Below are 27,512 nucleotides of genomic sequence, written 5' to 3'. Positions count from 1 at the left end.
AGGGCTAAGGTGGCCGTGCGTGCTTTTATTGCTCGGTGGTCAGGCTGAGTGGAGGAAGGGCAAACATGGCCACTGGCTCTGCCAATCAGATCCGCTTCCCTAGATCTTAAATTGGATACACGGAGTTACTGTCTGTGCCAGGTGTTAGAACTGTGGCCTGAGGAGGGAGAACCCATGTAAAATGCAGCCACATAGTAAAATCAAGTTTCGCTTGGAGTGGTGCAGGGAAGCAGTGGGGAGAAGCCAGGTGGCTGGAGAGAGGGTTCTGGATCTGCAGAGAGTGGCTGTAAAGGCTCTTAAGTCTGGCTGTGCCTAGATGCTGTGGACAGGGACCTCTGACTTGACATGGACAGGCTGTTCCTAGTCTGTCAGATTCAGCATGGGCTACTAGACAGATGGCCTAGGGCTGCAGCGCCCCTCCAGGATGGGCCCTGTCCAGGGTCCGATATTTAACCAGTTGTCACAGACTGCTGTCCCACAAGCTCTCCCTCAGCAGGGCTAGCTGGAGATAGGCTCTCACCAGGAGGGAAAATGCCTGGGGCTCTTTGTCTTGCATGGGTTTCAGGACCTCACACAGGGACACAAGAGCAGGATTCTTCCAAGCCAACACTCCAACCACTCCACTGTTTCTGTGTGTGCACAGACCAACAGGATAGGGTGGTAGTTTAAAAACCAAAGCCAGTTTCCTCAGACCAGTCAGTCCTTAGCATCCACAAAACAGCTAACTCACCAGAACCTTCGTTTTTGTCCATTTATTTAGAAAAAAATTAACATGAGCAAATGAGAAACCTCAGTGTTACAACAGAGTATAGAAATGTCTAGCAATAATCCAATAATCTGATCTTTAAATACAAAATAACCACATGAACACCTAATATACAGGTTTCATCTGAATACATATTTATTAGATAAATATTAGAGGTCACATCATCTAACTACATACAGCTTTGCAAGACTAGAAATCACAATTAGTTTTCTGACCAGTCGAAAGTATGAAATGATTGCAGTGTACATACGATGTACAAAGACTATGGCGGTTTCCATGGACGTCACTTCAGGCTGCACGCGTGGGTGTGGATGTGTGTGTACGTGTGAATCACCTGCGATCATGATATCAAAAACTTATACAAAGTATGAATTTGGTTACAATTTTCTTCTGAAATCCCCGTTTCTCTTCATTGTTTCCATAGCACCCTAAAAACACACAGGTGGCAGGGCCAGGACACCGAAGGTGAATAGTACATGTAGGTAAAATAAAAATGAAACAGAACAAAAATGCCTTTCCACACAGGGGCAGAGTATATTACATGAGACAAAAGTGAGGTCACAACGCTAACGAATGGGATCTAGTATTCCACATAAGATGAAGGAGTTCCAAGCCTTTTGTTGTTTTGTTTCGTAAAATAAAAACAATACACATTCCAAGAGAAATGAATGCATCTTGTTGACATGTCTATTTCTCATTTACATATGTACACACGTCCCTTGAGTCGCCGCTGCTCACACTGCCTCGTCCGGATGGGTCAGGCCCAAGGGCCCACTGGGAGCAGACCTGTAGCTCTCTGGGGGTTAGGGCTTCCGTTAGGGAGAAAGTCTTAGGAATCTTTTAAAAAATAAAATGGCTACAGGGAACATGAGACATGAATAAAGCTTCAAACCAAGAAGATGGGGGTGATCGCCTGTGCAGGGGCCCTTCCCATCTGCCCATGGGCTTCCAGCTCGTTTTGGCGAGTGGTGGCCGGTACATGTCTACGGGCGAGCTGCTTGCTCACTGTGGTAAAGTGGCTTGCTGAGGCCTCATTTCTGAGGCTACTATGGCTCCAAGTTGTCAGAAAGGACCGAGGAAGGCTCTTTCCAGAGCCTACGCCTGCCTCTGCTTATGGATGTCACCTTTACCTGCATCTGTCACTACCAAGGCATGGCTCCAGCCCCAGATGTCTTTGTATCCCCTCTCACACCCTGGATGAGCTCCAACGTTTCTCTGGAAGGGGGTCTTCCCAGAGCATGGGCTCCAGGCTCTGTGGTGAACTTGCTGGTGGGCGCTTGCCTGGGAGGGAACCTAGGAAATCAGCCTCAGGTGTCCCAGCTGAGCGATGGCAGGAGAGGTGACAGGGAGTGTCTAGGTCTTTTGCATTGGAAAGCTGTAGAGGACCTGGGCACCTGACAAGAACCAGCAGGGACCCCAGGCTGTTCTGGGGCACAGTATCACGGCAAGAAGCAGGAACTTCTGAGAAAGGCATCTGTCAGTCTGGAGCTGAACAATCCGTACGGTCCGTCACAGAGCATGGCCATGTGCCAGGACACAGGCACTGGGTAGGGACAGCCACATGGTACCTGGTGTAGTGTGGTCCCACCAGCTGACCGAGTGTGGCTCTCCACAGTGGGTTGCCTGGTCTCTCAACTCGAGCATGGCCACCTCACCTCTTCTGCTCCTCCCTCATCTGTACAAATAGCCCTGGTTGTTGTTGGTTTTTTTTGTTGTTTGTTTGTTTGTTTGTTTTTTTAAAAAAAGAACTCGTTTTTTTTTTTGTCATTGAGTCAAGATATTTTAAAAACACCAGCAAAGGCTATAACCAGGTCATGAAAATGTTGAATATTATCAAAGACGATACTAAAATATTCACAAAGATATTTACAAAAGCGATTCTTAAAATAATTGATTTGCATACTGAACACACTGTCTGAAAAAACCTCAACAGGACAAAGGAAGAAGGGTGGGATGATGGCAGCTTTCCTTGTGCCGTTGTTTTTTTTTTTTTTTTTTTAGGGTGACAGTAAGTCAACAGTTAGGGTCACCTTTCTGGTACAATCTACGGAAGAGTGCCAGGGAGCACAGAGGGAGACCAACGACTTATGGCGAATGAGGACGCCGACAGTGGACAGGAGGCAGGAGAGGGCCCTGGGTGGCAGCGCTGGAGACGGGAGCAAAGAATTTACAGATGGGACTCACGTGATCAGACAACCTGGCATCACCACAGGCCGTGAGGCCCAGGGGACACAGACCAGCCTAGAACAAAGCCGGTGAAAGTACAGCAAGCCAACAGGGGACTCTAAGCTGGATGGAGTGGAACAGCATAGGAGGACCAGAGGCTGCACTTGCTGGGTGAGCGGGAGTGTAGAGCGAGCTCTGGGTGGAGGGAGGGAGACAGGGAATGGCAGGCAGCCACGCAAACGCCACAAGCTGCCCGCCAAGATAGCCTGGTGCATGCAGCAATGGCCTGGGCTGGAGAACCTGCTGGACCAGGCTGAGAGGCTGGGAGAGACATGGATGCCCCAGACTCTTGCTGCAAAGCCCAGTGTCTGCCCAAGTGCCCGCGCTGCCCAGCCTCTCTACCATGCACCCCTACAGCTGGCTGGGGAAAGGAGAATCAGAACCCAGAGGGAAGTGGGTCCCAGAGAATAGTCTTGGAGAGGGAGGGTATGTAGGACAGGGGGAAGGAAAGAGAACATGGAGGGAAATGGTTTGCTTGCTGTCCGGATGCAATGCTCCTTTTCTCGGGTGACTTCAGAGCTTTCCACTGTGGTCAGTTAAGAGCAGGGGGTGGCTTGGGGCAAAACTGCAAGGCTTTGGCTGCTCCCATTGGGCTCTGGCTGGCATCTTCCCAAAACCCCCACCGGAGGGCACATTTTGGTGGGGTGCACACACTTGGGCACGTGCTCTCCGCTCCCTGCAAGGCTTGGCCCTGGTCTCAGTTGAGGAGGCCTCCTATGCATTGTCCTGGCTCCATGGAAGGCCCTGACCCGTTTCCCACCGGTCCCCCAATGGGAGTGGCAAGCCATCTCAGACACAGCACTTTGTCCCTGTTCTGCTGAGAGAGCGTTTGCTTATAGGGCATCTTGGCTTAGAAGTCAGAGGCCAAAGCCACGACCCTCAGCCCTGAGGGATGTTCTCCTTCCCAAAGGTTTGTGCTTTTCTGTGGGAGGTGTGTGTGTGTGTGTGTGTGTGTGTTGGGGGGTGGGGTTGGAGGTTGGGGCGGCCTTCCTCACTGCTGCAAACTGTCACCCTCCGCCAAGGCTTGTCCACTTCCCTGGCCTGGGGGAGGGAGTGCAGGCTTCTCTCAGGTTCCAGTCACTTGAAGGAGGCTCTGGGCCAGGAGGCAGGGCTATGGTTTAAAGACATGGAAGAACTTTGGGACACTGGAAGGTCGGTCGTCTGGAGTCAGCACACACGGAGGGACCTATAGTTGCCACGGGCATGTCTCTTGCTGGGCCTGGATCCCCTCAGCTGGGGGTCATCTTCCAGGGGCCGTCTTCGGGTTTGCTCTGGGCACAGGCCCCGGAGCATTCAGGCAAACAGGACTGCAGACTCACATGGCCTTCCCTGCCTAGTGTGCTCTGCTCAGCCCCCAGCCTGAGGTCCTGGTGTGGGAGGCCTGAACACGGGCTCCTGGGAGGGCAAGTATGTGGAGCAGAGGGGGTAGGAGGCAGAGTGGGTAGGGATGGCCCTGATGGAAGGTGGCCTTCAGTTGTTCTCAAAGAGAGACAGGAGGTCATCGTTGCTATTGCTTGGGAGGTCGGGGGGGTCCAGGTAGGAGAGGAGCTCATCGGGGTTTGTGAGTTCCGGCAGTAGCTAGAAAAGAAAAAGCCCAGTTGAGGTGGCTGAGGGTGGTCCAGAAGAAGGAGTGAGGGGTCTCTCCGGCCTTCTCACTTCCTTCCACTTGCCTCCTCTGGGGTGCTACCTCAAAGATGGAAAACTAACAGTGTTGAGTATGGGCCTGCTGGCCGTCCCCAAGACCAATCCAGACCACTGCATCTCACCTGGGGGAGGCATGCCCACACTCAACAAATGCCAAGGGCAGCGGCGAGACCCTCAGTCTACCAGTGGAGACCCCACTGGGCTGACCCCTCTTCTCAGGCACTGATGTCAGCCCCATTGCAGATCAAGGGCTGGGCTTCCTTCTGATTGTTCCTGTCCTCTTAGACCCTGCCATGAGCGGCTTGCTGACATAAGCCATCTGGCTTCATCCATAAGCACAAGGCAGGCCGTGGGAAGACCAGCTGGTCCCCACAACGCTTGCTGCCGTAGACTTCCCCCAGAATCTTAGTGAGTCTGTGACTGGCCAGCTGTCCTGTCCTGTCCCTGTGGTCCACTGTCCCCGCTCCTCATGTGACACCCTTGGAGTATGTATATCATATAGGGGCAGAGGAGCTCCTGAATCTAGAAGCATCCCACTGGTCTGGCTAGGGGAGGAGAGTTGGGTATCTGCAAACCCAAGATAATGGCACATTTCTCCCCGCCAAGAGCTCTCTGATGTCACTGGGATGGATGTTGACAGCGGGGCCAGGAGTCCAGGACCTAGGGGTTGGGGCCAGCTACAGCTCCTAGCTTCTGAGGGGGTAGGAGGAGCAAGTGACCAGTCACAGTCTTTCTGTGACCCCCCTCCTTCTAGACCACTGAGGCCCCAGGATGGAAGATCCGTGAGTCTCAGCCGCCCACTTCGACCTTGTCTCTCCCAGTCACGTCTGCCCCTCCCCCCCCACCTTCCGTCATCCCACATGGAGGCTTCTTGGAGTGAGCAATGGAGCAAGCGGAAGCAGGGAATGGACACACATGGACGAGGGAACCGCAGGCAGACAAGACCAGCAAGACAATGGTGGGATATCATTCTTAGCCCTTCCCCTGCCCAGGCTAGAAAGTACATACAGAAACAGCAAGCTCGACATGGGGGTGTGAGGGAGGGTGTGGGAAGAAGGGCAAGGACCCTCTTGTACTAACTCCAAGGCCCTGACTGGAGGGACCCTGCAAGGACCTAGGTAGAAGATGGGTCGGACTGGGGAACAGAACTACTGGGCCAAGGGGCTGATGGGCAGGGGTGGGCCTCACATGACCTATCTCCATATGGGGCATCCTAGTGCTAGAATTAGGGGAGACTGGCTGGGGCCCACCCACCACCCACCCACCTTTCCACCCGGGGCCTTGAGCCCTTAAGTACCCCCCTTCTCTCGGGAAGGTCCCGGTGCCATGCCTGGCCCCAGACCGAGGTGTGTGGTGACCCCAACTTACATCCAGTGAAGGTTCCGGCATGTCGGATGCTCCCTGTGCTCCGGCCTGACCCTCTAAGGCTGAGGAGGGGTTAAAGGTCAGGTCGCTGTGTGGATGGTTGCTGGGAGCGGCCTGTGGCGGCTGCCGGGGAGGCTGGGAAGGAGGAGGAGCCCCACCGTGGTGTAATGGAGGCCCTGCCTGGCTGCTGGGGTGTGGTACGTGCAAACCTTGTTGTATGGAGGGGTGGGGCTGGTCAGAACTGCCAGCGTGGGGCATCTGTGGAGGAGGAGAGAGCAGGAGAAAAGAGAGGTGAGGTGACGAGGTACGACGACTGGGGGGGGGGGGTTGCCTGGAGAAAACGAAACCCAAACAAACCGGGAAGTCACGAACCTCAAACAAGGGAACCCCTCATGAAGAACAATGGGGTATGGGGGCAGAGTAGGAAAAAAAAAAAAAATCGATCCTTTCCAGAAACTGACAACCAGGGAGGCTGTGAAGGGACACGTGGAGGAAGGGGCCTCCCTCCGCACAGAGCCTGGGAAGGGCCTTGGGCCGGGCACAGACCAGAGAGCCCCCCCCCACCCCCACACTGTCACAACAAACAACAGGGAGGGCAGAATGGACAAGCAAATGGACGTGTTTCCGGGAAGCGGGTGGCTGCTGGCAGCGTGGTGCACCCCCATACCCCCCCTTCCGGGCCAGGGCAGTGCAGAGCAGGCGTGGACATGGCACGGGCAGGTGTGCGGCTCAGGACTGGCAGTGTGACCCCCCAAGGGGGCCCCTGGCTGGTGATCAGGAGGAGACAGGGGCTTTGCCTGCCTGCCTGCCTCCCTCCCGGGATGGAACTCATCTGATGTCAAAATGGCAGATCAGGGAGAGAAGCTGCCTTGCAAAGGGGCGTTTTAGGGTGCTGCCTTCTTAAGGCCATACCACCCGGATTAGCAATGGGCTTCTTCTGGGGCTGCCGAAGAACAGGGCAGGGTGACTCTAACAGGTTAACTAGGGAATTCATCCCTTCTAATTATAATGCATTGAAAACCAGGTGGCTGTGTGTAGGTGGGTACAGGGGTTTTGATGCACCCATGTGCCTGGCGAATGCTGCTTGCTGTTCCAAGCAGACCCTTCAAAGCAGAAGGCCTGAAGCTGCTCTGTACACCTCCAGCCAAGCTCTGCCTGCTCTGTGCACTTGAACAGGGCCACCAGCGCCACTTACATACAGTCAAGGATACATCGGCCTGGTAACCAAATGCTTCCTTGGTCTCAGATGACTCTCATCCCTGCCCCCGTCTGCATTTCCGGGTTCTCCCTTGCTGGGTGGCAAGCGGCAATCATGCCACCTTTGGTCTCCCAGACCCCAGCACCTCTTCCCATTTCTGCTAAAAGCTGCTTCCCCAAGTCTGCTGTGATCTGGTTATCTACCAAAAGTCCTGGTGTACCCTTTCTTTGTGGGGGTACAAGGCTCCACTCCACTGTGACCCCAGTATCACAGTGCTCCTCCAGCCCAGGTCCCCAGAGTGGTGAGAGGCCAGCTGGGGGCTCCCACTTAGCTCACAGCAGCAGATGTTCCATGACACCCTTCCTAAGGAAGCAGGGGGGACTCCACACCCTCATGAACAGCTAAGCTCAGGGCTGACATCTCGGATCCTATGAAATCTCTGATCCACTGCCCCCTTGTCCTTGACAAGAGTTAGAAAGCCTCAGGGCTTGAGGCCCTGCTGCTGTATTTGCCAACCTGCTGCCTGGTGTGGGAGAATTCTTGGGCAAATCAGTGCTTGGTTAGAACCATCTAGCCTCTCCTGGACTGTAGGAGAACCCTCCAGCCGCCTGCTCAGCCAGGACCAGGCTGCTTCTAGCCAACAGATGCAGTAAGGGTTGACCTGGGATTGTCTCCCCCACATGGTATAAATGCAGTGCTAGGTCTGGTTGCTTTCAGGAGAGATGACAGCTGAGAAAGGACCAGGCAACCTCTGGAGAATCCCGGAGGAGCTCCGAGGCTGATGTAGGGACAGAGTCCTCTATGTAGAGGCTTGGCGGCAGGAGGAACCAAGAAGCAAAAAAGCTTGACTTGTGAGAGGACATATGGTCCTCCCTACCATCTTCCAGGATTAGTAGTTGTGAGGGATTGTGGCATGCAGTATGTGTGGGTGTCTCCCAGCTGTGGAATGCTGAGGTCCTGGGGAACTTGGAGATCAGTGGCTGCAAGTCGCAAACTTCACAAGGCAGAGTCAATATGCACTTCTCTTTCCTCTTTCTGTGTGTGTGTGTGTGTGTGTGTGTGTGTGTGTGTGTGTGTGTGTGTTTATATTTTTTTTTTTTTAGGCAGGCTCTCAAGTATCCTAGGCTGACCTCAAACTTGCTCTGTAGCCAAGGTTGACTCTGAACTTTGGACGCTCTTCCCTCTATCTCTAAGTTTTGAGATGGCAAGTCTCTACCACGTGCTGTTGATGCAGTGCTGGGAAGCACTCTACCAATGGAACTAGATCCCCAGCCACAACACTCATTCTTAGTGAGAGTCAGGGATGTGAGTGTGACCCCTTCCTCCCGGGCCACGTGAGAGAAGATGCGAAGGCTCCCGTTAGTCTTCCGACACAGGTCCCCCAACCCCACTACCAGGCACTGTGGGAACTCTGGACCCTCTGGCTGGCATCCCTATCTGGGGTCCTTACCTCCAAAGTGAGAGACCAATATGAATGAGGTCTTATGGAAGCCACTCTAGCCCCCGGAACTCAGTCTCCCAAACCCCCGACTGCTCTTCCTCCCTCCCAGCTCCTTAAGAAGGTGTGCTTTGGGAGTACAAGGATCAAGGTGCCTTGTTTACCCTGACCCAGGAGCACTTGCTACATAAAACGTAACGGTCCAACATTCAAACAGAGGAGGGCTCAAGAGGATGGCCAGCTCTTTGGCTGTTGCCAGAGCCACAGGAAGGGATGGTGTGTGCTTAGTTCTGGGCATCTTGCTCCCAGGAGGTGTCCCCAGGCATGTGGAACACGCCAATAAACAGGAGACAAGACAAGGAAGCCAAGCCCTCTGGGGGGGGGTCAGATGTCCCAGGACCTCCTTTTGGCAGGTGGTGGTGAGACCCTGAAAGAAGATTCAGATCCCTGGAGACTAAACGCCTGAGCACGGGACCTAACTTCAGGGGGCTGGGATCAGAGGGGTCAGTGGGAGAGTATAAGTGGAGCTTGGAGGCGGTACACGTGGGTGCAGGGGGCAGCCCCGAGCTTTCTTAATTTCAAGAGGATCCAAAGTCCTCAATAAAAGAGCCAAGTTAACGGATACGGACCAGGCATGTTAGCCCTCTCCCTTTTCTTCAGAGCCCTCAGATCTAAACCTTAGTTATTCTTTTTGTTGAGGAGGAAGGAAATCCGGGTACTCACACCACAAAGATCCCAAGGGAAAGCCCCCCTGCCTCAGTCAGCCCGAGACGAGGCTGGGAGTGGAACACAGGGCAAATGGGAAGGTTGAGGCACAGGTTGAAGGTACTCACAGTTTCCTGCATGGGGTGGCTGAGGGGTTTCTCGAGGGCGGCCATGTTGTTGGGCATGTCCGGAGGGTGGGAGAGCTGGGGGGGGCCATGCATGAAGTCGTTCATGGACGTCCCTCCAGGATTTCCATGGGGGAAGTCAAAATTGCCATGGCCCTGGTAGTTGTTTCCTGGGGTGGGAATAAGATGGGGTGGAGGTAAGGTCATCCAGAGGGAAGGTGGCCACCCTCAGCTGACAGAGACTATAAAGGCCAAGTTCTTGCCATCGCTCGAAACAGGCGTGGCTCCCGAAGCATCTGCTTTAGGCTCTATGATGAAGCAGTCAAGCCTTCATTTCATGGGCTAGGGCACCCCAGGTGTGTGCAAAAGCCTCCACCCCCACCCCAGGTGTGTGCAAAAGCCCCCACCCCCACCCCAGGTGAGTGTGCTGCTCTACCGGTACCAAAGGGCAGGAAGAGGTCAAGCCAGAGACACTGGAAGAGGCTCCGACTTTACCAGGAGTGGCTGGGCTGTGGTCTACTGGAGCCATATTTCCTAGCAACCCCAGACCCAGGGGGGCTGCTCTGCTTTATTCAAGAACACCAGGCTCTAGATGATAATCCAGCCTCTCCAGCCACTGCTTCCCCCACCCCACGGCGACGGGAAGATACAGAGAGTCAGAATGTTCGGATGTCGGGGTCCTTGGCACAGGCTGTGAGACTCAAGCCAGGGAACTAACGACTCTGGCCCACTAACCACCTGGGCACGTTGGAGACCTAAGATCACAGGGCCACCGTCCTCAGACAGAGAGTGGGATATTTTCTAGGAACCGAGTGGAAGGCAGCAGGGGTGATGTCTGAAGTCTGAGAGTGACACGGAGTGACAGGAGCCTGGGTAAGCAAAGGCTAGCCCTCCAGCACCTCGGCTCTCTCTGGGACGGTGGGAGAGGCAGAAGGGCAGGACTGATTACCTGGCCGAGCAGGCTGTGAAATCTTGGTGCTTGGACCATCATTTCCTCAAGCCTAGTGACCTGAGGACTAGTTTTGGAGGGTGTGTCCTCTCTCTTTCTCTCTCTCCCTAAGATTTATTTTTTGTGGGTATGAGTGGAATGTTTTGCCTACATGTAGACGTATGTACCATGTGTGTGCCTGGTGCATGCGGCGTTCGGAAGAGAGTGTAGTGTTGGCTTTAAACTGGAGTCATGGGTGGTTGTGAGTCATGTGGGCTCTAGGAATTGAACCCCGGCCCTCTGCAAGGGCAACAAGTGCTCTTAACCACTGAACCATCTCTCCAGCCCCACTCTGTACCTGCTACCACCAACACAGAAATCCCAAGTCCCCACTGGACCCAGGCTGGCCTCTTCTCCCCCTCCCTGTGCCGCATCATGCTGCATACCTTGGCTGCTGTAGTCATTGGAACTGGTTCCCCCAGGAGGAGGTGGGAGGGGGTAGGGAGACGGGCCAGGGCCCAGAGCAGCGATCATCTCCATGACATTGGGCATGATCATCTGGCTGGGGCTCATGGTTTTGAACCGCTTTGAGGGGATGCCATCAGGGTCGTCCTTGATGTGGAGGTCCGACTTGATGGGCACTGGCCGCCAGCTGCATGTAGGGTCAATGGTGACCTCTTCAAACTCGGAGCTGGTAGGGAAAAGCAATCTTAGGGGAGGAACCCAGGTTTAGAGTCCCCCCGAGCTTTGGAGACAAGACGCCGGAGTGTCTCCACTCCTCCTCCATCAGAGCTGCGCATAGGGCAGAGGCCTGGTAGAGTTCACACCTTGTTTGGCGAAATGAAGATATTGAGGCTTAGAAAAACAGAGCCTGGGGCTGCTGGCCCCAAGACCTCCCCCCCTCCCCCCCAAAAAAAGAGGAGTAGTCGTTCCTGCGTTGGCTGAGTTCTGTCCTCTCAGAACACATTGGCCCCCCAAGTCCAGGAATTCTCAAGGTCAGGCTGCAGATTGGTGGCTAACCCGGAAGTACCCAAGGCTGTCTGCATTCCCCCTCTCCCCATTCTCCTCCAAGCCAGGCTGTTCCCCTCCAGTGGGGGCTTCACTTACTGTTGGATGGCGTTCAGGATCCCCCACATGTACTGATCCACCTCCAGACCCTCAAGCAGAGCAGTTTTACTGGAAAAGAAGAACACCAGGCTTGGTCTTTGCTCCTGGAGGCGGGGCACAGCCCACCCATCTCCCCTGCCCAGCCACTGCGGGTCCAAGTGCTGTAGCTGTGCAACCCAAGACCCGGGCGCCTGGAGGGTAAGCGGAGCAGCTTAGTGCCCCAGGAAGAGGCAAGGCGGGTATGGCTTACTTGCACACAGGACACCTCCAGGTCCCTCGCTCGCAATTCAGTTGGAGGTATGACTCCAGGTCGAAGCACTGTGGGAGGGGGAGACAGAGAGACAGGTAAGATCAGCACCATCAGGAGACACCTTGCCACGGCTCTGGACCGGTAGGAAGGCTTCAGTTCCCGGGAAGAACCCTTCTGTTGCTCACCCCAGAGGACAGCCATGCGGTGTCTACCGCTTCAGAGCAGCAGCCCTGACACATCGCTTCCCTGTCCTTGAAGCCCCCCCCCCCCCCCCCCCGGACCCTGCACCCCATCCAATTCTCACTGCCGCTGTCTCTTACTGAGGCCAGGGACAGTGTGGCCTCTGGCAGTCCCTTTAGTGCAGCAGCTGGGGGACCCAGGGTGAAGCTGATCAAGTTCATCAGTCTGTATCAGATACAGCAATCACATTACCTGTCAACGCCTACGTACTCAGAGGGAGGCAGGCCTGCCTGCCACTCGGCTTTCAGGATGAACTGTGCTTGACAGTGGGGTACCTAGGCCCTGTGATCCTTGGATCCCTGTTCTGGGACACACATCCTGGGCATCCCCTTGCATAGTGGGTCTTTGCTGGCCTGGGTTGTCTCCTTCCTTAAAAAACTGCTCAGGGCAGGTCCCTAACTAGTCTGTGGTGTCTAGCCAGGACTTTCTGCTGGTGTTCAATATCTGATTGTCTAACTGTATTTCTGCACCACAGAGATGGACCCGAGGGAGAAAAGATGACTGAGAGAGTAAGTGATATTGGCTGCCAGTGGCCACGGTGTCCCTGTTGGCCCCTCAGCCCGCCCCTTGTCACCCCGGCAACTCAGTGAAGCCTGTCTTGGAGGCACACTTCCTGGGACTACTCACTTGAACATGCTTGCAATCGTGGCCTCGAGCAGGCAGCTGTATGCGCCGGAATGTGATGGGGCACTTCAGAGACACCTTGATGGCCGTCTGCTCCACACCGTCCTCCCCATTGAGAGTTGTGTTGCCCGAGGAGGCAGCCACACTGCTGAAATTCCGCTTGACTGCGGGGTAGGAGGCACAGGGTGAGGGGCTGGGGGTTCCACTGAGGGGTTGGGTCTAAGCAAGCGCCTGAACACGTCCTGGATTCCACGCCCCCCCTGCATTCCCCATGTGATGTATGCAGTGTGCATGGGAGGGAGAAAGGACTGAGGAGAATCCCTTCTCTGAAGAACACCCTTGCTAGGAACGGGGACTTTCTGCAAAGCTTGCAGAAACCCAGTCTGGTGCTCCTCTGAATTAACTGGGTCAGCAAAAAGTCCCCTCAGGCACTTAGCTCTGCAAGTGTGGGAAGAGAAACCAGACGGCATGGTGGTGTCCAGGGGCTCGAAGGGGGAAATACCAAGGAACAGAACTACAGGGAGGAGGGGCTTCAGGGTTTGGCACCACCTCTTGGGCCCAGCCCCTCCCAACCTGTCCCTACCCACCCGACTCACTTTTGGTGATGCAGTGCTCAGCGGGCAGTAGGCGCTTCTTGAGGAGGCCCTGCAGCACGGAGCGCACAGAGGGCCGGTGGACCAGCTGCAGCACGAAGAGGTGGGACTGCGGAGAGAATGGGAGGCTCGGTGTGAGCCACAGTTCCCATGCCTGCCCCAACTGCAGCACATGGGACCCAGGGTCTGCAGGACCTCCATGAGGCCTCGCTAGGAGAGCGTACCCCGAGACCTTGGAGAAAGAGGGGCTTGGAAATCAGAATGAGGCCCAGGACTGAGAGGCTGGGCCTTTGCAATGACTGTCTATGCTCCAGGCTAACATGGCGGATTTTCCACTGAAAAGCCTCCTGGCTGAGGTTCCAGGACACATGGCATCAGGACTAGACTCCAGTGTGTCCCTGCTCTCCTGTCCTAACTTCCTATCCTTCTTGCCTGTCCCTGCCAGCCCCCCCCCCCCCAAGAAGCCTTCTAGGACCATGCATCCCAACTCTTCATGCTATGGCTCTGCAGCCTCATGAGGCACCCCCATCTCATAGGTCCAATTTCTGTGGCCTCATCCCCGCTACACAGACAGACAGGACTGAGTGTTTCCTTTTGAATCTTTCAGAGACACCAACAGAAATAAGGCAGGCAATTTACTTCCCTATAAGTATCCCAGGGAAGCCCTGTGTCCCAGCCTCTGATTTCTAGGGACGGGAGGAGAGTGCTGAGTGACATGCTCAAATCATGGGCATTAGAGGGATATGTATGTGCCTGTGAATGTGTGCATGTGAACATGTGGGAGTACATGTATGTATATCCTCCCCACAGTCCCAAGACAACAGGAACAGGAAGAGGTGGTGGGAATACGAAAATATCACGCAAATGAATCAAGAGTAGATTACAGCTTTGACCTGGCCACTGGAATAGGGGTGCTCGTGCCTGGCGTGGCACCGAGGAATAAAGGGGAGGTATGCGGACTCCCAGGGGAGGCAGAATGCAAGGGGAAAACGACTAAGCATAATAGAAACGGCTAGAATGTAGCAGATGAGATCACTTGGGGATGGAGGACGATGTCCCAGGGTATTCCTGGGGACCCAAGGGAGGCCAACGGTATGCCTCCCAGTCCTGCCTGCCCGGCCTACTCACGCAGCAGCAGGCGGTGACAGTGATCTGGATGGTGTTACGGCCCGGCTGGCAGACATGCTTCAGGTGCAGGGGCTTGTGGGAGGTCTTGTTGTCGCCTCGCTCGATCGTGAGGGGCGTGGCATTGACGCTGACCTGCACCGAGGCTGGCCAGTTGGTGTTCATCTGCCGATCCTCGTGGTGGTAGCACTTGAACTGCAGCTCCAGGTCTGACCTGGGGAGAGGCCAGGATGGACACGATCATCCTGAGTTCCCAGGGACCCTACCCCTTGGCCACAGCCTTTTCCTTTCCCTCACCCCAGAGCAGTGGTTCTCAACCTTCCTAATGCTGCAACCCTTTAATGCAGTTCCTCATACTGTGGTGACCCTCAACCGTAAATTTATTTCCGTTGCTACTTCATAACTGTAATTCTGCTGTTATGAACTATAATAATGTAAATATCTGATGTGCAGGATGTCTGATATATGACTCCCAAAGGGGTTGGGACCCACAGGTTGAGAACCACTGCCCTGGAGAGTCTATCTTCCTACGAATCCAAATCCATCCTAACATCCCAAGCCCTTACACATTTCCATATCTTATACTACTACAGCCACACCCACAGCCTGGCTACCCTGTCAGCCTAAGAGTGACTCTTCTTCCCTAAGACTGTGTCAGAAGGACAAAAGGACAGATGTTGGTCAAGACCAGCAGTGAAGCTGACTGTGGCCATCTCCAGGTGGTGGCAGGAAGAGCATCCCTGGCCCCTTTTGTCTATGTGCTCTCAAGCCTCAGCTCTGTGTCCTGAATGCCCATCCAGTTTTGCCTGTGACAGCCCACTTGTTGCCCAAAGCTGTGGGATTTCAAACATGGAGCAGAGGCCCACTTTCTAGCCTTGAGGATGCTTACTAAGCAGCTGGGGTGGGCTGGGGCTCTCTGCCAGGCCTTTGGGTGAACCCTGCTTGATGACTGAATAACCAGGAGGGGATTTGTAATCGAGGAGCCCCCAGTTCAAGCTCGACTTCTTGCTTTGAGAACTCACATTCTTTAAAAGGCTCCTCTAGCCTCAGTTTCTCCTTCAATCAAAAGGAAAAACATTGCTTCCTTCGAGATCTCAGAGGTCATGTACAGAGTCAGACAGTGGTCACCTCCTTGCAATCTATGGAGCTCAGTAAGCCGACCTAGCCCTGCTCTTCTGTTCTCAGCAGCCTCCTCACTTCACACTGGCAGCTCCGGCCGCATGAGCCATGTTCAGATTGATGGTTTTTCCTTTAGCTAATTCACTACCTTCTTCCCAGCCTTCAGGGCTCTGCTAGCCTCCTCACCCTCTGGAAAGTCCTGTCAACACTTAGGTCTTGGGGAACAGCTGTTCCTAGTCACTGATGCTTGGACCCCCTCCTGTGGGTTCCTTGTGCCATCCCTGGTGCTTCGCCTAGTGCACGGCCCCATCAATGACGCTGAAGAGGCGACAGTGACGGGATGCTGCCTCCTGCACCGGCGCACGGAAGTCACCACACGGGTCACCTCACCTCCACATCAGCGTCTGGTGAACCGTGGGCCGCAGGTGGAACACATGGTTGCTGACGGCCAGGTTGTGCTCCAGGCGGAAGGGCTCCAGAACCACGCCATCCCGCACGGGGAAGGTGAGCCGCAGCTCATCGTTGTGGTTGGCTGGGTAAAGACAAGGACCGTATGAGTGGCAAGCATCCCAGCTGTACAGTGCTGGGGACACAGTGGGACTCACCTTGGGAAGCACGCTCAAAGAACATAAACGTGGGCCAAGAGCCACAGAAAGTGTGCTGGACCCACGCACATGACTGAGAGCCTGTGGCTTCCTTTAGCTCAGCTGGCTCACCCCACCGTGCGGTCCCATTTCTCTCTGTCCTTGAAGACCCAGGCTCTTCCTGGTGGCCAGGGGAGAGGACAGTCCAGCCCCCACACTAAATGTTCCCGGGAGAGGGGAATCCTTGTTCTCAGTCCTCCTGCCCTTTCTGCCTAACTCCGATCCCAGGCAGCCCAGCTTCTGAGCCCTCTGATCCTGCTCACTGGGCGCCTCCGGTTAGAGCTAACTGATGAGGAACGGAGAGTGTGGGGTCCTCACCTGGGGGCGGCGGCAGAGCGCTCATATTTGGCTTGATGTCAGGTGGGAAGGGTGGCTTGACATCTTGGCTGGGGGACAGGTAGGGAGGTATGCTGCTCCCGGGAGTCATTGGGGGCGTGGGGTTCCCTGGAACAGGCGAGTGGGGGTAATTTGCCACAGGAACCGGCCTGGGAGGCTGGAAAGAGACATCAGAAATAGATTATGGACTCACAGGAAGGTAATGGATCAAGGTTGTGAACATACACTCTACTATCTGCACCAAATCCTGCCCTAGGACTACCCCTCACCAGAGGACATTCTCATCTGCAAGATCCTGCTCCTTTTGGAAGACAGGAGGGACTGAGAAGGACCCCATCCCTTATCAAAGCCCACTCCGCTGATCCCCTCAGGTCAGGTTCCCACAGCCAGATGTCAAAGAGGACACATAGGCTCAGTGTGCTAGCATCTTGTCTAACCTACACCAGGAGGAAAGGGCAGCTGGCCTCCCCACATTGTAATTCCAGTCCACATTCCCTGTCCCTGCTGGGGGCGGGCAGGAGGAGTCCCAGTCCCCAGGATCCTTTCTGTCTGGTTTTCTGTAGGGCCCATACTTGTCCTTGGTCACCCAGTAGAGCAGTGGACTCTAGGTCCTGAGTATATCTATGTCTCAGCAGGTGACCAGGAAGTGCATCCTCCACCTGTGGACCCCTACGACCATGCAGAGATGCTGGGGCAGGAAGGTAAGGCGTGCTCGAGCCTGTTGAGACCTGCTGAGGGTCAGCCGGACTTCAGAAGACTAAAATGACACTCACCCTGTTGACGCTCCCTTGGCTGTAACTGCTGTAGCTGCTTCCAGAAAAGGCGTTGTTCTGCCCATTAAACTGTTCCGGCTGTTGAAAGAAAACTGTGGTGAGTGAGGGCGGAACAGCCCCATGGCTGGACCCCCCTTGGAGACACGAGTGTGCTGGGGAAGAGGGTTCTAACAGGGTCTCCAGGACCAGGGCGGGAAGCGGAGACTGTTGCCAGGGTGGGAAGGTCCTGAGTGTTGCCTCTTTTGCTCACAGCTATAACTTTAGTCAAAGACCCCCCCCCCCCCAAACAGCAACAGGCACGGTGCTGAAGTACGAGCCAAGATGGCAGACATACAGCGCCAATGGCCACCCAAGCGGGCACGGTGTAAACGACGGAGGGACTTTCCCTCCTGAGAATGTATTTTGCAATAACGGCCCCGGAAGGGCTAAATGCTCAAAGATCTTTATCACAGCAACACTGTAAAAGTGAAAAATGAGAAGCGGACACCGAGAAAGAAGCGAGGTGTGATCCAGGACAGAGACGTTCTATAAAATGAGCAACAAGCATACAACAAATGCGGGTGGGGGGGGTGGGGGTGGAGGTGGGGTGGGGGGACAGAGTCAAGGTGATGTTAGGCTTTGTCTTTCAGAATTGTGCCTCCTCCTGCTGTCACCATCCCACGTACTGTGAAGAAGGAAAAGGAGGACTACTACCATCTGAACTCATGAGAACAGGAGCCTCTCCACAGACACAGCTGAGCACCCAGAGAGAACCAGGAAATGTCCCCACCGCCTCTCGATCCCTTCAGGAATATACACACAGGGTCAGAATGCTGCCATGAGTAGGGTGAGATATGGGAGTGCCTGGGGTGCCCCAAAGAGGGGGCTCACCTTGTAATACTGCCCCATGTTGACCGTGGGGGGTGGGTACTGCCCGGTGCTGGGTTGGCTCGGCATCCTTTGTCCGGGGTAGTTGGGAGATGTGAGTGGCCTCGGGGGGTTGGGGGTGGGGTACTGGCCTGGCTGGGTGGGGAACTGGTTGTTTGGTCCATATTGCTGGTTTCCATAGTTGGGCTGTAGGAACGCAGAAAGGACAGGGGTAGGTCAGCAGTGATGTGGTGAGCCGTCAAGGCGATCACTAACTCAAATGCCAGGTCTGGGTCCAGCTTTTTTTTTTTTTTTTTTAAAAAAAGTTTCCCACATATACATATGTGCACCATGTGCATGCCTGGTACCTGTGAAGGTCAGAAGAGGGGATCAGAACCCCCAGAACTAGAGTTAGGGATGGTTATGAGCCATCACGTGGGCCCTGCTCACTGAACCTGGCTCCTCTGCAAGAGCCGTAAGTGCTAACCACTGAGCCATCTCTTCAGCCCCGCCCCCAATGCCTCCTCTCAGCACCACCGTCTTCTACCCACAAAATGCCCTCTCGACCTGTCACAGAGAGAGAATGAGCCAGAGGGTGCTGGAAGCCTCTGCTTGCTCTGCCATCCAGGGACACTACGCTCTGCCCGTCCAGATCATAGACCACCTCTCATGAAACTGTTCTTCTGGAAGCCTGTGCCCTCAGAACTCCGAGGATGCTCAGAGCTTTCCAGCCGTGTCTTCGAGGGATTCAAGCCTAAAGCACTCGTTTGTGTCTCCTAAGGCCGAGTTCTCCACCGTGTACCCCAATGTGTCAGGGAGATGGCGGTCACAGAATTTACTTCCAAGAGGTGGTGACCCCTGCAGTGAGGCTGACCTGGGTGAGCAACGTCCTTACGTCCCCAACTGAGCAAAACATCCACCCAGTGTTCCATTCTTAGCGGTGTCGACCCACTCTCTACACAGCTGTGGGAGAACTAGTCAATGAGGGGGCAAGACAGCCCCTCCTGCAGAGGTGATTCAGAAAGGAGACAGTGCCACCTACTGCCACCTTCCCTATCTGGAACAGTGGATGGTCCAGGACTACCTGTAACTGGTGCCCCCTACTCTTGAGCCTCAGGCTAAGGACACCTGTACCGGTTATCACATCACCCAATCTCTGTGAGAGTGGCTGCTGAAGGGACCCGTGGGACATGGGGGAACTGATGCTCTTTGGGATAGAAATCCACCTCAGCTTCAGCTGAAGGCCACAGTCTTGACCAGCCAGAAGGATGTGATCTGAGAAGGGATGGAGAGCTGGGGTGCCATGCTCAGGAAGGGGCATCATGGGGTGTGCCAAAAACAAGCTTCATTGGGGGTGAGGGGCATCTGCTGGGCCAGGATCCTGGTCTCAGTGCTGCTCAATTGTTTTCTGAGTGTCGCTGAGGCCTGGTGACATCCTTTCCTCCCCCTGACCTTAAAGGGAGTTGGGGACAGTCTGCTGAGATGGTTTCCATCAGCACCTCTGCTGGGTGACCCCAGAGAAGACAGTATTCCCGGAAGAGCATCTATGATGGAAGGAAGCCCTAGGGATGCACTGCCTACCATCTAACGGCCCCCCCCGACACAGACAGCCTGTACGAGAGGGTTTGGTGACAGCTGTCACTCTCGAGGCCGCTCCCTGCATGGAGGTCCTCACCCAAAGTCATCCAGTTAGTATCTGAGCCTGGCCAGGAACTAACAGTCATCATGGTTTCTGCTTCGACACCTGCCTGCTCTAGGCCAGGCATTTCACAGTGTCACTGCCTCTTATCCTGAAGGTAGCCTAGAGGCCACGGTGGATTGTCAATATCATTGATACAAAAACAAAAACCGTGACTCGGGTGGTATGCCTGGCTGGGGGTCTTCCACAATAGAAAGGACAGTCAGGAGCTGAGGCTCCAATGCCCAACCTTTAGTTCAAGTTCTCTGGTGGCCCAACTATGCCCCTTCCGAGGCTCTGCCCATGATCCCTGTGCCACTGCCCCTGCCTCTCCCATCTGTTGTCACTTACCTCTCCGGGGTACGGCCTCTTTATGCTCTGAATGGGAAGGGACTGGGGCCGGGGGCCGGGGTAGGTCTGCTGGGGCATCCTCTGCCCGTGTGTGCCAAAGGGGCTGATGCCGGGTGGTCGGGGCTGGTTCATGCCCATGGGAGGGCCGCTCATCCCCGAGGGTGTCAAGCCAGCTGCCATGCTGGCAGGATTCATGCTGCCCCCCATGGAGGCAGGCCCCCGAGGCCCGGGTTGGTTCATGAATTGGCTGTTATACGCCTGGGTGGGACCCATCTGGAAAGAGGAACACACCTTCAACGGGAGAAGAAGAAGAAAAAAAGAATAAAATGCCACATGCATTGAAAGTGCAGGGAGGGAAGGTTAGGGAGCTAAGGGGAAGGGACACTTTCCCAAGTGGCTGCAGCTAGGAACTGGGAGGTCTCCAAGGACCCAGTCCTCCAGGGCTCACGGCTGCCCTCTGCAGGTCTCGTGGGAAAATGCAGCTGGGGGGGTTGGGTAGGGGCCAGGAGCAGTCACTCCAATGCACAGGCAGCATTCCCAGGGAGGCAGGCAGGGGACAGGGAAGAGGGCAGGGACAGGAGGGGCACAGGGAGGACACAGGAAGAGGAGGCGGATGAGGATGGAGGCTGAAGCCCTTTCCTGAAAGCCCTGGCCTTGCCCTTGGTCAGAGGCCAAGGGAGACACACCCTCCATACACTGAGTGTGACTTACCCAGCCCACTTCCTCCTGCCCACCCTGTACCCTTCCTCCACGCTTTTGTCCTGCATGGTGGTGGGGCTCCCCTTTTCACACCCCACCCCAGCCTTCTGAAGGTCAGAGGATCTATGATAAGGCCTGGGCGAAATCCACAAAGTGAGTAATAGGACAGTAGTGGCCTCAGAGGTGTTTGGGGACAGCCTAGGAACAAAGTGATTTTAGGCACAGAGCCCACTGTTTGGTAACCAGGAACTCAGAGACCGACGGGGTACCTCTTCCCCCATGTGCACACAAGAGCTATCATCCCACGCAGAACATAGCACACCCACTCCCCACCCCCCACCCCCCTGCCACACCCAACCATGCTACCACACCCACACCCTAACATATACCCTTTTAGGCTTCCAAGGAGACACATGTCACCGACACTAAAGCGTTCCCCAGTCTGGCTGAGGCCAGACCAGGAGGCAGGAACCCTTACCGGTCCATACTGGTTTATATCCTTGTTCTGTGTCTCCTGCAAGGCTGCCACTGTGGCTGTGGCGGTGGCGGTGGCTGTGGCGGCTGCTGCTGCTACTGCAGCTGCTGCAGCAGCCGCAGCTGGTTGGGTGAAATCAGCAGGAGGCCGTGTGTGTGGCGGGATGCCCATGCCTGCAGGGGCACTAGGACCCCCAGGGTAACTGTGGAGGAGAAGCAGGGAGGAGTCAAGAGAGTCCTCAAAACTAAAGCCGAGCCTGGGGCACGCTGGGAGGATGACTACAGACTGGGTGGTACCCACGCACTCCTTGCACCCAGCCTGTGGATGGGAGGCCCCGTAGGGATCCGGGACCCCTGAGGTTGGCAGCTGTTTTTGCTACGGGTGACAACTACGTCACTTGTTCCTTGAATTTTCGCTGGCGCTAGGTTTCCATAGCCTCTCGGCTTCCCGTTGGCTACCACAACTTCTCTTCTAGTGAACACGGACCTGAGAATTGTATGGTGCCGTCTGGATGTGGGTTCAGGAGTGCGAGACTCTTGTCTTGAACTACAAGGCCAGAAACTCAGTAACTTTGTCCTTAGAGCTAGGTGGACTGAGATCAGGGTGGCTTAGACAGGAAAGGGTGGGTGGCCTGTCTGCTTCTGCCCCTTCCTTGATGTCTTCTGAAGCTGGGGACTCTAGTCTCCTCCTCAGCTTTCCTCCACAGAGAGGCAAAAAGCTTAAGGAACTTTGGACAAGTGGAGCCCACGGTCACGGCTCTCCCACTTTGCCAGTTCACCCCACGGACTTATGATTCATAAAGATACAAGGCTAAAAAAGGAAGTGAGAATGTAGCCTTTCTGCTCACCCCCCCCCCCCCTGGGGGGGGGCGCGCGATGTCAGCCTGATAAGTCACAGGGCAACACTGTCCTCACATCCTGGACCAGGCAACCCAGAGCTGGAGTTCAAGTCAGGGTCCTTTCTGGACGTAGGGAGGAAGGCTAACACACCACTGCAGAAGGCCATCAGCCCAGGCTGGCCACTCACCTGGCTCCGAAGCCCCCGCTACCGGGGTAGCCGGGCCGGCCATACATGTTGGGCTGGATGTAGGGCTGTGCAGGGCCAGCTTTGCTGGAGAACTGTTGCTGCTGCCCTGCGAACTGTGGGGAGTTGAGGCCGGGGTTGCTGGTGCTCATGCCTGACGCCATGGGGTTGCCGCCCGGATTCATAGGGTTGTTGGCATTGGCCATAGGGTTCCCGAGGACCTGCAAGCAGAGAGAGTGGCTATCACCGAGGTCAGTCCCCGAGGTCAGTCCCCGAGGTAGTGTGGAGAAAGAGTAACGAGAAGGATAAAGAGGGAAACATCCCAAGTCCCCAGAATCAAAAGGGATCAAAGGGAGTGGGCTGAGAACGTCAGCCCGGATAGAGTGGGGCAAAGGCTCACAATGCCAGCTCAAGTGGTCCCCAGGCACTAGAGAGGGATATGAGGCAGGAGAGTAGCACTTGGCAAGCACTGAGTTGAGGCCCTCCTCAGCCCCAACTCTTGCAATAGGGCCCGGGTGCCTAGAGGTGGTCTGTGGATGGAGACCCCAGGGAAGCGTGATAGCTCCCTCCAGGGTGGCCCGGCCCAAGTCCAGTGGTGGGGGACCCTCTGTTAGGACAGAGGTGAGGAGGAGACAGAACAGAGGAAGACACAAGAATGGAAACAGGCTTGATTAGGAAGGCGACTGGGGCTTGTCAGGTTAAGGCACCCTTGGCCGAAAGGGAACATCTTGATAAAACCTAATCCAGGTCATTCAGGGTCAAGGGTTAGGCTCCAGGTTAGGAGCCTGAGGGCAGTCACACACAGGGAGTTTGTTTACACAACTGGAATAAACATGGTCTCAGAAGAGAACCTGTGGCCGGCCTGCCAGATGCAAACCTCCCTCTTCTCTCCCAGAAGGCTCTACAATGGGTGTGCTCCCCCCCACCCCACCAGGGACCCAGCTGTGGCCTTCCTGAGGCCACTGTGTACCCTTTCTGGAGTGATGTGGTCTGCGGCTGGGTATGTCCTAGAACTGGCTTCAGACAGTGAAGAGGACTGTCATGGCATGGTTCCCCGGAGAACCTCCCCCCTGGGGAGGGGGGGTAGATAAGGGACACTTGAGCCTAGAAGGAGCCATGGCAGGGGGTGGGACAGGTTCTTACCTGACTCTGGGATGTGTTGGTCACTCCCCACACCGTGGTGACCACGGAGAGGGAGCCGGGAGGCTGATTGGTGTTCTGCTGCCAAGGGACAGAGTCATAAGGAAATGACCCATCACTGCAGAGAGAGAAGAGGTCTTTAGAGCTGGGGCAGGGCTCAGGCGACAGTGTCTTCACCTCACCATCCTAGCTGACCCGTGCCCCAGGGAGCCCTGGGACTTCAGGCTTAGGAGAGCACTTGATGCAGAAAAGATGCACCTTCCATGGAACAGGCCAGGCAGAAGCGACTCTTGCCCATCTCTGCAGGGGCCATCCCTGCAGTGGCTGCTTTAAACACAGTCCAGCAGCTAAGCACCGAAGAAACCATTGTGACCTAAAGCTCACTCTAAGCCCCCTCTTCAAGTATGCTGACTGTCCATGAACCCTCCAGAAACAGCCAGGACCTAGGCATTGTCTCCACTAGGGACAGCCTGGTCCCACTTCTAGTTCTCAGCCGTTCATGACAAACTAGCTGCTGAGTCCTACTGACCTGGTCTTTGGAATTCAGGCTTAGGTCACCCTGTCACCCTTCCTCTGGGGCCCAGGAGCCTGCCTGGGAGCCTTACCCCTACCTTCCAGTCCTGTGCACATCCCTGCCTGGTTAAGACCTTCCCTCACCTACGAGTCAGCACCATCAGCTTCCAGTGTTGACTGGGCAAAGTCCAAATGCACTCCAGAATGATCTCTCCCACCAACTCATTCTCAAGCCTGCACCTCGCCTCCTTACCCCAGCCCTGCACTGGCCACCTATACAGGGAGCTCCTTCCAAAGAGCCCATACATATCAGAAGCCAGGAATCTACTTCCTCCAATCCAGTCTCAGGTTTACCTCGAGCACTCAGTGAGGCCTTGCAGTCAAGCCAAGGTGATGTGGGAGGAGTGAGAGGCATCCAAAGTGAGTCACAGCATTAAGAGTGGCCAAGGTCCCTAGCCCTACTGGAGGTCACCTGCACTTCCTCAGTGAGAGCCGTAAAACACCATACCCATGCCCCAGAGCAGCAGAACACCTTCATCTGTGACACCCTCTCCCCCAGATCTGCCTCCATCGGCCGATGCTCACTTCCTTCTAGTTTCTCTGGAAAGTCACCTCCTGGGAAAGCCTTCCTATTTCTCGTCATATAAAAAGCACCCCATGCTGTCTTTTACGTATTTTTCACAGCTACTCACCAGTCTGCCTCTATTGGTCTATGCTCACTTCCTTCTTGTTTCTCTGGAAAGTCACCTCCTGGGAAAGCCTTCCTATCCCTCGTCATATAAAAAGCACCCCCACGCTGTCTTTTACGTATTTTTCACAGCTATTCACAACTCTCGTATTACACATTTGACTATTATCTTCCCTGCCTCTACTCCAGAGTCTAGAGTGAGCCGAATCCAGCAGTGTTGTGGGACAGAGTGGATTAAAGGCCAATGGACAGACAAGCCAGACGAGGACCAGGCCTTGAACTAGTCCTGAGCATGGAGGAAGCAGTACAGAGCAAACGCCGTATTTTCTAGGTCACAGTGGCTGAGCTCTGTGGCCTCTCCTCTCACCCTTCACGGTGGTTACAGAGTGTTCTGGACCCCGCTGTCTGGCCAGGTAGCGGCCAAACTGGAAAGCAGTCCTGGACACCACCTCACTAGCTCAGTCCACAGGTCTCCCTTGAGGCAGCTTCCTGTACTCTCTTTTGTGAGAAGAGACTGAGAACATGTCCTTACGCTTTCCCCCAGTACAGGAGTGGGTCTTGATGCCCAGTCAGCACGAGAGAGCCGACCACAGCATCGGATGGGGGTGGAGCTCAGTTTGTACAGCATTGTACAAACAGCCCGGAGACAAACATCTACAAGAAGCCTACAATCTCAAGAGTGGGTGACAAGAGAATCAGAAGTTCAAGGCCATCCTTGGCTACATAGAAAGTTTGAGTCTAGCCTGGGCTGTATGAGGCTCTGTCTCAGAAGAAAACCAAACCTTAAACCCAAACTAAACAACACAAAGCCCAGTAAGGACGAACACTGTTCTTTCAACACACGTGCCACTGTGGACTGAGAATCAGTACCAAGAGGCCCAGTCAAGAACAGAAGTGTGAGCACAGGCCTTGGGGGCCGAGCAGGACATACTCCAAGAGGACAAAGAGGCGCCCTTAAAGTGACACGGGCTAGTTATTCTCGGTGTCCACGGGGAACGAGCAGGGCTAGAATGAGGAAACAGGGCACGGCTGACGAGACAGAACAAGGCCCAGTAGCAGAGGTGGTTGACTGGGGACTAAGTGTGTAGCCCGCAACAGTGAGGCCTAAGGCCATGTTAGCAGGGGCATCGCTGCTCTTCCAGGGAGGGGCTAAGCCACAAGCTGGCAAAAGGGGCCTGGCTGGGAGACCCTGCAGGCCATGTTTCCACAAAAGAAAGAGGAGAGACCCCTGGCCACCCTTTGTCCCGCTAGACTCCCATCTCGGGTGTGCCGGACAGACACAGGCTCTCTGGTGACTTAATAAAGCAAAAGTCTGTCTTCCCCCACCACCCCCTGCCCCTCAGAACTGCTTCAGAAGCTCCTCATTATCTTGCAGGCCAGGGCTGGGTTCATGGACGTTTGGATTCACGGAGGTTTGATTCAGCTGGACAGGTTCTGGGGGAGCCCCGTCTCTCACCACCTGGACTCCCGGGCCACTGCAGCTAAGGCCCCTACTACCCCCAGCACCATGGCTGGGCCTTGGGGGAGGAAATCAGCCTCTTCCTGTTCCACCCTCCACATAACCAGCGGAGAGCAACGCTAGTCAACATTCCCAAAGTGGGCAGTCCCGGGCCTTGGCTAGCAGGTGGGTGCACTGTCCCAGAGCAGAGGTGGGCACTTTGTGGGCACAGGGCCTGTGGGTTGTGGGGTGCACACTGGAGGAGCACAGAGGAGGGTGGCCTCGGGTCTCACGGCAGAAATGGCATCCACCGGCACGCCATGTGGCTCATCACCTTCTAAAGGCTCTCAACTCCACAAGCACCCACAGCGGTAAGCTTGTCATGTGTCACTTCTGCCTGGACTCTCAGAAAGCCTTGTGTGACTTTTATGATTTAATGCTATTCCTTGAACTAGCTTAGAGGTTTAGAAGAGAATTTTGATGTAAAGTAATCGCAGGTAGACAGAGAATCAGTTCTTGCTTGCTAGTAATTATCGGTGCACTGTATTCTGCAGAAGATAACATGAGAAAGAAAGGAACACAGTCATCCTAACACTGCTCTCGATGTGCAAACAACTGGCCTGGCTGTGTTTTTGCTACCGCAGAGGTCAATATCCCTAACAAGCTTTTATTAATGTATGCACTCTTGACAATCACTGAACTCCAGCAGTAGCGGTCTATGTAATCCACAGAGCATATTTCAGCTTCTATTGGGCTTTCCCTCTGTCCAAGATCAAGGACAACCTGAGCTCCTGTGCCGGCAGGGAAGAGGGGCCAGCTGGGGTGAGAGGGCCTGGCGACAAGAGGGGCACATTGGGAAGGGTGTCCCAGGGCTGCCTTCTCTGTCCAGCACTGTGTATTAATCTACAGTATGCAGAGCCCAGGTGGGTACCTGGCAGTTTGGGGTCACCCCTACGAAGCTCTTCCCTTGGCCCACACAGCTGTCCTGAAGAGGGTAGTAGTCATCAGCCCCAAGGACCTGATAACCCCTCTCGGTTAATTCTGCCCCTCTCTGGGAATTCCAATCATGCCACAAACTGCCCCCAGACCTAGTCCTGCCCTGGCAAACCTGCTTCAAAATCCTGTCCCACTTGAGAGGGGCCGGGCTGTGGAAGGTCATCGCGTGTGCCTGTCCAGTGCCTCCGACCTTGGGTGCTGCCATCGCGCCTCAGACCAGGGCAGCTCTGTCCCTTTGGCCCTGCATTTTGCCCTTCCAGCTTCCCTGCACCCTCCCAGGAAGCCCAGGGATATTGGCTTGAACTCTGCTCGTCCCTTATGGCACTGGGGATGTGAGAGATTTCCTGCCTTGGGCTTCAGCTCCCTGGGGCCTGGGTGATGTTCACCCCGACACCCGCAAGGTGCGGGACGCTTCTGTGCAGTGGACGGCAAAGAAAATGAGAAGAGGCCACAGCCCAG

General features: G+C 55.1%; 1 protein-coding gene across 6 annotated transcripts in view; it reads right to left on the bottom strand.

The window, feature by feature from the left end:
* Window positions 1–741: 741 nt before the first annotated feature.
* Window positions 742–27,512, bottom strand: part of Zmiz1 (zinc finger MIZ-type containing 1) — a 158,611-nt gene continuing 131,840 nt past the window's right edge. For 3 of the 6 annotated variants that reach the window (XM_059273879.1, XM_059273884.1, XM_059273883.1), the window contains 17 exons: window positions 23,422–23,536; window positions 22,282–22,499; window positions 21,259–21,457; window positions 20,082–20,372; window positions 18,077–18,259; window positions 17,207–17,284; window positions 16,416–16,590; window positions 15,844–15,985; window positions 14,338–14,548; window positions 13,213–13,318; window positions 12,620–12,780; window positions 11,753–11,820; window positions 11,503–11,571; window positions 10,842–11,086; window positions 9,471–9,637; window positions 6,005–6,259; window positions 742–4,570 (listed from right to left, as the gene is read on the bottom strand). In XM_059273879.1, coding sequence (XP_059129862.1) covers window positions 4,463–4,570; window positions 6,005–6,259; window positions 9,471–9,637; window positions 10,842–11,086; window positions 11,503–11,571; window positions 11,753–11,820; window positions 12,620–12,780; window positions 13,213–13,318; window positions 14,338–14,548; window positions 15,844–15,985; window positions 16,416–16,590; window positions 17,207–17,284; window positions 18,077–18,259; window positions 20,082–20,372; window positions 21,259–21,457; window positions 22,282–22,499; window positions 23,422–23,536 — 2,791 coding nt within the window. In that variant the 3' untranslated portion in view covers window positions 742–4,462. The remainder of the gene's footprint in view (window positions 4,571–6,004; window positions 6,260–9,470; window positions 9,638–10,841; window positions 11,087–11,502; window positions 11,572–11,752; window positions 11,821–12,619; window positions 12,781–13,212; window positions 13,319–14,337; window positions 14,549–15,843; window positions 15,986–16,415; window positions 16,591–17,206; window positions 17,285–18,076; window positions 18,260–20,081; window positions 20,373–21,258; window positions 21,458–22,281; window positions 22,500–23,421; window positions 23,537–27,512) is intronic. The other 3 variants (XM_059273881.1, XM_059273880.1, XM_059273882.1) reach the window with 3 other exon arrangements.

The sequence above is a fragment of the Peromyscus eremicus genome, chromosome 9, assembly GCF_949786415.1.
Source record: "Peromyscus eremicus chromosome 9, PerEre_H2_v1, whole genome shotgun sequence".
Taxonomy (NCBI): domain Eukaryota; kingdom Metazoa; phylum Chordata; class Mammalia; order Rodentia; family Cricetidae; genus Peromyscus; species Peromyscus eremicus.
This window is presented reverse-complemented; position numbering and strand designations above follow the sequence as displayed.